The sequence below is a fragment of the Arachis ipaensis genome, chromosome B10 (genome assembly GCF_000816755.2).
Source record: "Arachis ipaensis cultivar K30076 chromosome B10, Araip1.1, whole genome shotgun sequence".
Taxonomy (NCBI): Eukaryota; Viridiplantae; Streptophyta; class Magnoliopsida; order Fabales; family Fabaceae; genus Arachis; species Arachis ipaensis.
Genome location: NC_029794.2, coordinates 123,297,232 through 123,306,499, shown reverse-complemented (window position 1 = coordinate 123,306,499; position 9,268 = coordinate 123,297,232). Strand labels below are relative to the sequence as shown.

Sequence of the window (9,268 nt, the reverse complement as noted above, 5' to 3'; positions counted from 1 at the left end):
TAGCTTTGTGCTTGTTATTGTTTTAGAAGTTCATGAAGATGAGGAAGAGAAAGTACAAAGTGTTTTTAATTTATCCTACATTCATAATATTGTTCTGTGTCTTATTGTCGTTCTCTTTTCTGACTTTTTATTTTCTAACTAAAGAATATTAAGATTTTATTAGAATATTTTGTTGGATTGCTTTCTATGAAAAACATTAATACTCACATTTTCTTTTACATTGTTGACATTAGTTCCATTGCGATGAGAATGTATATTGTCAAATTTTTTATTTCTATTTGTAATTATTGATTGAATTTTATTTGGGTGGATAAGCCCTTTATTGGTATGCCGTAAGCACTAGTATGCTTGTTGGGCCTGCAATCCATATACATTAGGATGATGATTTTATATATTTCGTGCAGTGAAAATGGGGAGTGATGACAGTCTGAAGGCATGGGTATCAGATAAGTTGATGTCACTGCTTGGATATTCTCAGCCCACAGTTGTACAGTACATGATTGGATTATGTAATTGATCTAATATCATTTTCTCACAGTTAAAGGATTTCTATATAGTCACTTTGGAACATATATGATAGAACTTTTATGTTCAGTATTTTGATATTCTTTTTCTGGATTGCAGCCAAGCAGGCTGCTTCACCAGCAGATTTGGCGGGTAAACTAGTGGAGTTTGGGATCTCATCGTCAGATACTCATGCATTTGCTGATGAAATATTCTCTCGAGTTCCTCGTAAATCTTCTGGTTTAAATGTTAGTTTATACATAAGTATATTTACACTGTGAACATATGCTGCCATCTTTGTGTGTTTATCTAGCTAATTCTTTCTTGTAATATTTTTATAATCTCTGTTTTCTGTTGATACTCCTGTATTATGTACCAGCAATATCAGAAACAAGAGAGAGAAGCTGCAATGTTAGTAAGGAAGCAGAGGACTTATGACATTTTGAAGGCTGATGATGATGATGATGATTATGTTGGTGGTGAAGATAAATCTTCCAAAGCTACTACTTCAACGTCTAAAAAGATTGATAGCCGTAACAAACGTTTCAGGAAGAAAACTGAATATCAAGATGATGAAGATGATGAGGCAAAGTGCTCATAACCTATTAGATTCACTTTCATATTTTCTGGCATGGTAAGCTGCTGATCAACGGCTCTTCTAACAGCAGGTGACTTATTTTGACCAAATGCAATCCTGCAGGTAATTTCAAGAAAGGAAATGGAGAGACAAGTTAAGAGACGAACTTCTCCCGGTGAAGATACTGGATCAGAGGTGGTATTTTTCGATCTTGTGTCAATCTATATAATTTTGAACTAAATAAGATTTGTGTTCTTCTGCAAAAAAATAAAAGGAAGATTGCACTTATCTTATTCTTTTCCGTTTTCTGTTTTCTGTTTTCTGTTTTCTTTTTATATTTTTAATCCTGCAGAAGAGTGCCATTTCTTGAGACATAATGTTCTTTTCCCTTGCATTTCCTTCCCTTCTTTCTGGTTTCAAGAATATAATGCTTCACTACATCAGCTTCGTTAAGGTTTTATTTTCTTCTTTTGACGTGGTTCCTTCCCAATTTTGCAAACAGTCAGAAGAAGAAAGATTAAAAGATCAAAGAGAGAAGGAGGAACTAGAGCAACATCTGAAAGAAAGAGATGCAGCAGGGACCCGGAAGGTACCCATGAATATTCATATTGATTTGGTCTACATACCTGATATTAATCACGTATTATTATACCCGAGTTTTTTTTCTTTCTTTTTTGTTTTGTTTTGTTTATTTTAGCGTGCTTAAATGAGGATCTAAAGCAGTAGCAAGATGAATATCCTTGTCAGTAAATAAAAATGAAGACAATTTTTTGAAAAGAATAAGGACTAAGGAAGGAGAGTTAGAAGTAGATGGAGTGTGAACCATCAACAATTTGAATGGATACTATTTTGCAATACATAGTTATGTATTTTGTTGATGTCAGTCGGTTTGGCTGGGGTTTTAGGTCATGGGTGCCTGTTAGATCGTACTCATTTCTCATCAATTTATTAACTTGTTTTTTTTACAGCTCATAAGATTCTATAATTTGTTGAAGAACTGATGTTGCTTATATGTAGAAGCACAAATAGATGCTTCTATACTAACATTTCAAGTGCATTAGTTTTTCTTTTTGTTTCTTCTTTCCTTTTCCATGTTTTGGTTTTTTGTTGCTTTATTCTAATTATTTGAATGTGTTCTTGTTTGACAGTTGACTGAACAAAAATTGACAAGAAGGGAAGAAGGTATAAGCTTTTCTTGTTTGAGGTTACTTGCTTGTTAGATTTACAGAGACAAATTCTTACAGACAACTATCCATGTAAACTTCATGTACGTTTGTGTTTGATTTTTATGTTACAGAAGAGGCAATTCGAAGATCTACTGCACAAGAGCAGGATGATATTCAAGCTTTGAGGTTTGTTACCTTATTTATATATATAAAGGATTCTGTTATACTTGCTGTATTTGTTACTATAAAATACAAATATCTTTCTTCTCCATAGAAAGTGCAAACAAGATCTGTCATTGTTATCTTCTTAATTAATTTTTTAACTGTTATTACTGGTATTGGTTACAATGAGGTTGAGGAAAAGTACTTCTATTTATTTATTTTTTTGCCCCCTTCCTTCGGGATTTTATGCGGTGGACAACTGATAACCATGTAGACTGATGTTTTAGATGTGGCTGAACATACTAAGTGAAATAAGTCTTGGTTGGTGTTGTCATATTCTTTTGTCTTGTTTAAAAATGGTAGTTGTAAATTGCTTTCTTAGCTTCCTAAGGTGAGCAGTATGTTATGTAATGTCATGTCACATCTTGCTTTTCTCACTTTTGTTCCAGAAAGGTTTCAAGGCAAGAATACTTGAAGAAAAGGGAGGAGAAGAAGTTAGAAGAACTGAGGTATTTGTTTTCCGGTTTGTTTGTTAGATCTATTTTCTATCAATAGACTAATATTAGCATGGTTATTTTATTATGCTGTTCTTTGAGTTATAATGTTTATTTTCTCTTTAATTTCTATTTGATTTTAATAATTTTCATGTTACTTGCAGAGATGATATAGAAGATGAACAATATTTGTTTGAGGGCGTGAAGCTTACCGAAGCAGAATATCGTGAGCTTAGGTAATGTTTCTGTTTGCCACTCAATGAAAGAAAGAAAAATAATATTATTACCCTTTTTGCTTCTCGTCTTTTATTATTACTTCTGTCTGTACTCTTTACAAAAGCTTACATTGGTCTTTAATATGTGACCTCACCTGTTTGGCATTAGCTCATGATCTGTATAGAGGAAAAAGCTATACTTTTTATAAGTAACACTTGTTTTTGTTTTGCTTTTGTCTAGAGGAATTATTACAATCTATTTGGCATTATCTCTTGGTGTCTGAAATTCTTGTTTTATATGTTTGTGCCTCAAGAAATACTGCACTATGCTATGTCCTATGGTTTGCTATAGCGTAATGAATCATCCATCTCTAGAACCATACTATTAGCTACTGATTATATGCTTGAAACAAACTCTTCATGTTACTATTTCATTAGAAAGCATGTTTGACCTGTTTTTTTAGGGAGTCTGTGTATACTGCATTTAGATGCGGTAGCTAGAGCTCTTTATCAATATGGGGATTGTTCAGTGTGTAGAGAGGCCCTAAACTGCAACCACAAATATCACAAGTAATTCTTTTATTCTTATTTAGGAAAAGTTTTTATTTATTTATTTATTTCTTATTTTCTCTTCCAGATACAAGAAAGAAATATATGAACTTGTAAAGAAACGGTCAGAGGAGGCTGACAATGTCAATGAGGTAATCAATAACTTTCCATATGTGTCACTCCAGGTCTATTTATTCATTCACATTTGATTATTGTTGAAGTTTAGTAACTTATTGAAGAGTTAAACTGCTTCCTGCCATTTTTCTAAAATTTTTTTCCCACAATACGGGGCAAACCTAATAATTTGCAATGGAAATTATTAGAGGGACATATGCTATCTATTTATTTATTTTTTTCCTTTTGGCATCTGGGCATGCGATGTTAGATATTTTGAGGTGATCTGTATACTAAACTGTCCTATTCTCCTGGAGTTGCAGTATAGGATGCCAGAAGCTTATGATCAGGAAGGTGGTGTTAATCAGGAGAAGAGATTTTCTGTGGCTATGCAACGTTACAGGTATTTCTGTTTCTACATGATCTCTGATAGACTACCATAAATTATAAAAAGCAAAAGAAAGTGGGACCACACAAGCACACATACACTGTTGCCATTTTAACTAGAAAATAGTTATCATCTATTTCCTCTGATTTGTATCTAATTGAATGGTTTTGAATTCCAAAATTACTTTTTTAATGAAGTTTTATTGTTTTTTTGTAGGGATACAAATGCTGAGGAGAAAAAACAAGCCGCCGATGACTATCAGTAAGTGTTCCATATTATATAGGTTCCAAGGGATATTCCTTGCGTTATTCCTTTGAATGTATATAAGATTATTGATTAAAAACTTCCATAAAATTTATATGTTCAGGTTTGTTTTCGAGGACCAGATTGATTTTATCAAGGCATCAGTGATGGATGGAGATAATGTATGTCAATGACTAAGCTTCGCTCATGACTTTTTAAATTTGTTGATATTCTGTGATTGAGGCATAAGTCTCTCTTTGCAGTTTGATTATGAAGAAATGGAAGATTCACTTGAAAAGTCCAGAGCAAAGTCAGCTTTAGAGGCACTTCAGGTAGCATTCATGATTCATCAATGACTTCATTATGAGAGAGTGGTTTGGCAATTCAATGCTTCTCAGAACCTTTTCCTGCTAATGTTTGCAATAGTTTTTAGGCAACAAGCATTAAAAATAGACAAAGGCTTTTAAGTTTGAAAAGAGTGGTTTGACAAAAATGTTTGTTCAACACCGCTCAACTGTTTCTGGCTATCGAATTGATTGTTTGAGGCAATAAAAATAAGATAACCACTAGATGTGGACACCAAAGTCTAAGATGTAAGATGGAAGCTGAATTTAGGGTTGCTATTATATTTATGAATAATATTATTAGACTAATCATATTTATTTTTTAACACTGGCGGAGAAACTGGTTATGAAGTTGATTATTACGTTGCCATTTTAAACGTGTGTCAAGCAGAAAAAAAGGATTCGAATCTTCTGATGAAGTTACTTAGACTGACCACAGAGAATGCCTCATCATGCTCTTTACACTTTTTTCAGGAGGAGAGGAAAAAGTTGCCCATTTATCCTTATCGGGACGAATTGCTCCAAGCCGTGCGTGATCATCAGGCATGGTTTTTGCCCCCTCTGCTTCTGTGTTCTTCCCTATTTTCTCTTGATTTTTTTTATTTAACTATTTCTGATTGTTGGTATTCTGTACTCTGTAGGAGTGAATTTCACCTCTGTTGCAAATAAACTGTTGCATTATGGCATTTAGTTGCATTCATTGCCATCTTATTAGCTTTATTCTTATATATATATATATATATACACACACACACACACAACTATATGTTCATTCAAATTAACCTTGACTGTTTTCCTCAGGTGCTTGTAATTGTTGGAGAAACTGGTTCTGGAAAGACCACACAGATTCCCCAATATCTTCATGAGGCTGGCTACACAAAGCAAGGAATGGTGTGGTTTATTTCTTTTAATGTGCTTTATGATATTGATAGGTTAACTTTTATAATGTGCATTCAGTAAATGTTACTTTGCTGATGTTTCATGTGTTCTAATTTTTTGTGCTGTCTCTTTCAAAAACCATTATTTTTTATCTTTTGAGCAAATAGCTCTGTATATGTTTTGCCATGGTGGGTCTAAGAATTTTATTATGATAGCCATTTAGTTGCAGATTATAACTCTTCTACCTTTGATGTCAACATGTCCTACTTGGCTATTGAAAACAAATGCAAATTTAAAGCTGCTTATTGTTTCTACAGATTGCATGTACCCAACCACGGCGTGTTGCAGCTATGAGTGTTGCTGCTCGTGTTTCTCAAGAAATGGGTGTTAAGCTAGGACATGAGGTTGGCTTCGTTATATATCTATAGGAAGCATCTAGTGAGAAAAGTGGTCTTATATGTTGAGTGAGAGCAGCAAATATGGGTCTTATATCCCATACATGGATGGTCAGATTTTAAAGTTTTTAAAAAGTCACGACTCTGTTTTAATCTAAACCATTTATGCAATATCTAACAATCTAGATTTACTCCTCACTCTTATGTGGGATTACTTTTCTCACTAGATCTCCTATATATAGTTTATTTAATGAAAAATTTATAATTTTTTTGTTATTATATTATTATCTGTTTGGATTGTTATCATTATTGAAGAGCTTATTTGCTGTTAACATTTTAGATGGATCTCTCTATGTAATAATATGGGAAACTTGAGCCTTTTTTTCAAAGAAATTCAGTTATGGATATATCCCTTTCTTTGAGCCTCACTGCCTCAGTCTTTCATATGTTCGTTATATCATTTAGTGTTTTATTTTTCAAGGTTGGTTACTCTATCCGGTTCGAGGACTGTACATCGGAGAAGACTATTCTGAAATATATGACTGATGGAATGTTGTTGAGGGAATTCCTTGGTGAACCTGATCTGGCAAGTTACAGGTGGGCTTATATTTGAGAATTGAGAGTATTAAGGGTTTAGTTGGATGCTATAGTATTCTTATTTTCTTCAATTTTGCAGTGTTGTCATGGTGGATGAGGCTCATGAAAGGACACTCTCAACTGATATTTTGTTTGGATTAGTAAAGGTGAGCTTCCTTAATTATCAGTATCTTCAAGACAGTTAGAGCATGTATTATGTCCAGTTAAGCACAAGTTCTCTATACTGCATAGGCATAACAAGTCTGCAGGATGATCATAATTTTGTTTTCATTACTTTTCTCGGTTTCTGATGTGATGTTGAGATGTTGATTATTTGTTTTGTTTTGTTCTACGTTGTTGTGTTATGATTCTTATCTCATCAATGAATGGTCTTTACTAAGATTGGACATGTTTGATATGCAAGTTCTTTTCGGGGGAATAAATTATCTTACTTTAGATGTTAATGATAATGTCCTGCTGTGTTTACATTGTGTGTTACTGTGACAGGATATTTCTCGTTTCCGGCCTGATCTTAAGTTGCTGATATCTAGTGCTACACTAGATGCAGAGAAGTTCAGTGACTACTTTGATTCTGCTCCAATATTTAAAATTCCAGGGAGACGGTATCCTGTTGAAATAAACTTTACAAAAGCACCAGAAGCTGACTATTTAGATGCAGCTATTGTCACATCACTTCAAATCCATGTCACTCAACCTCCTGGTGATATCTTGGTGTTCCTTACTGGTCAAGAAGAAATTGAAACTGCTGAAGAAATCTTAAAGCATCGAACTAGAGGCTTGGGCACAAAAATTGCCGAGTTAATAATATGCCCTATATATGCCAACCTACCAACTGAGCTACAGGCTAAAATATTTGAACCCACACCTGAAGGGGCAAGAAAGGTTGTCCTTGCAACTAATATTGCTGAAACATCGTTGACAATTGATGGGATCAAGTATGTCATTGATCCAGGATTCTGTAAGATGAAAAGTTATAATCCAAGAACAGGAATGGAGTCCTTATTGGTAACACCCATCTCAAAAGCTTCAGCAATGCAAAGAGCTGGGCGTTCTGGAAGAACAGGACCTGGGATGTGCTTCCGATTGTATACTGCATATAACTTTCACAATGATCTAGATGATAACACTGTTCCAGAAATACAACGGACTAACCTGGCAAATGTAGTGTTGACTTTGAAAAGTCTTGGTATTCATGACTTGCTTCACTTTGACTTTATGGATCCTCCACCTGCAGAGGCATTATTGAAAGCCCTAGAGCTTCTGTTTGCATTAAGTGCACTAAATAAACTGGGTGAGTTAACAAAGGTTGGAAGACGGATGGCAGAGTTCCCAGTTGATCCTATGTTGTCAAAAATGATTGTAGCTTCAGAAAAGTACAAGTGTTCAGATGAGATCATTTCTATTGCTGCTATGCTTTCTGTTGGGAACTCGATTTTTTATCGTCCAAAGGATAAACAAGTCCATGCAGACAATGCAAGGATGAACTTTCACACTGGAAATGTTGGAGACCATATTGCATTGCTAAAGGTTCAGTTACTTCTAAATTTAATTTTGTTATTTTTTAGCATATTTTGTTGGTTATCTACTTGTCTGTTTAGTTTTCCCATTCAGTTAAATGTTAGGCACTGTTGTTGATATCTACATATTCTGTGTTTGGTTTTCCATCTGTGTTTCCATCTTCCATTCCATGAACATTTAGGCACTATTAATCTCTCTATGAATACATTATTAGACAACTTAGCTGATTTGATTGCCTACTTGCTGAGGCAGGGGATAAAACTGGTTCATTTACCCAGATGGTATAAGGTGAAGTTGATTTGAAGATGTGGTATCATTGGGGTGATTGGGTTGCATCAATAATTTCAACTTATATATCCTTATGCATTAAATGCTTAGACAAAGGGCATCCAGTCTACTCTGATGGGCTATTGAGCATTGACACTGTTAAACTTAATATTTCCCAGCAATCCAGAAAGCCATCGGAAATTGGATTTTAACTTTTCTTGTCATACATGACTTGCATTCCCTATTCTCCCACATTGAGCCTACTGATTCTACCACCCTATTCTCCCGCATTATTGCCACTGTTTCATGTGACCTTTTCTCTTGCATTTGTTTGGATCTGCACTGAGTTGCTTTGTGTCTTGCAATGCCAATTTGAATATTTGAATTATATTTATAAAGTCAAAAGTGATGTTGCAACATAAGCTCCATTCAGGTATTGTTTCTGTAAGAATGTGTAATGACATGAATAATCTGAAAATTTATATTAAATATCAATGTCATTTGAATGATGCTGCTGCATTTCCTTCATGTAACTTTATTCTAGTTTTGAACATGACTTCCCTAGCTTGCATGTTACCTTTGCTTATTGTGTGTCTATCTTTTGATCTAGGTTGGAACTTTTTTTTAGTCAAATTGCGGGATAGGGATATGGCTTTATTAGTTTTGTTGGATAAAAGAAAAATTGCATTAAGATGGGAAGCAAAGCAAAAGAATGATTTACACCAAATAGATGCTAGGCATCTAATCTATATCCCTAAACATGCTTGACAGAAAATTTGTTACTGAATGTGCATGTGCGTGCTTTATGCTCCAACAAATATTCCAAATAGTGGCCTATACTGCATAGTGTCACAGA

General features: G+C 34.3%; 1 protein-coding gene across 4 annotated transcripts in view; it reads left to right on the top strand.

The window, feature by feature from the left end:
• Positions 1 to 9,268, top strand: part of LOC107622500 (pre-mRNA-splicing factor ATP-dependent RNA helicase DEAH1-like) — a 14,884-nt gene that overhangs the window by 1,274 nt on the left and 4,342 nt on the right. For 3 of the 4 annotated variants that reach the window (XR_002355681.1, XR_002355682.1, XM_021113585.1), the window contains exons 2-21: positions 405 to 509; positions 625 to 752; positions 884 to 1,090; positions 1,205 to 1,276; positions 1,584 to 1,670; positions 2,230 to 2,263; positions 2,379 to 2,433; positions 2,859 to 2,918; positions 3,068 to 3,139; positions 3,756 to 3,819; positions 4,105 to 4,184; positions 4,386 to 4,430; positions 4,537 to 4,594; positions 4,676 to 4,744; positions 5,231 to 5,299; positions 5,558 to 5,647; positions 5,953 to 6,039; positions 6,512 to 6,627; positions 6,707 to 6,773; positions 7,114 to 8,154. Coding sequence is in view for 2 of the 4 variants with exons in the window: in XM_021113585.1 (XP_020969244.1) it covers positions 410 to 509; positions 625 to 752; positions 884 to 1,090; positions 1,205 to 1,276; positions 1,584 to 1,670; positions 2,230 to 2,263; positions 2,379 to 2,433; positions 2,859 to 2,918; positions 3,068 to 3,139; positions 3,756 to 3,819; positions 4,105 to 4,184; positions 4,386 to 4,430; positions 4,537 to 4,594; positions 4,676 to 4,744; positions 5,231 to 5,299; positions 5,558 to 5,647; positions 5,953 to 6,039; positions 6,512 to 6,627; positions 6,707 to 6,773; positions 7,114 to 8,154 (2,601 nt within the window). In the remaining 2 variants the exon portion in view is untranslated. Of the gene's footprint in view, positions 1 to 404; positions 510 to 624; positions 753 to 883; positions 1,139 to 1,204; positions 1,277 to 1,583; positions 1,671 to 2,229; positions 2,264 to 2,378; positions 2,434 to 2,858; positions 2,919 to 3,067; positions 3,140 to 3,755; positions 3,820 to 4,104; positions 4,185 to 4,385; positions 4,431 to 4,536; positions 4,595 to 4,675; positions 4,745 to 5,230; positions 5,300 to 5,557; positions 5,648 to 5,952; positions 6,040 to 6,511; positions 6,628 to 6,706; positions 6,774 to 7,113; positions 8,155 to 9,268 lie in introns of those variants that run through there. The other variant, XM_021113586.1, reaches the window with a different exon arrangement.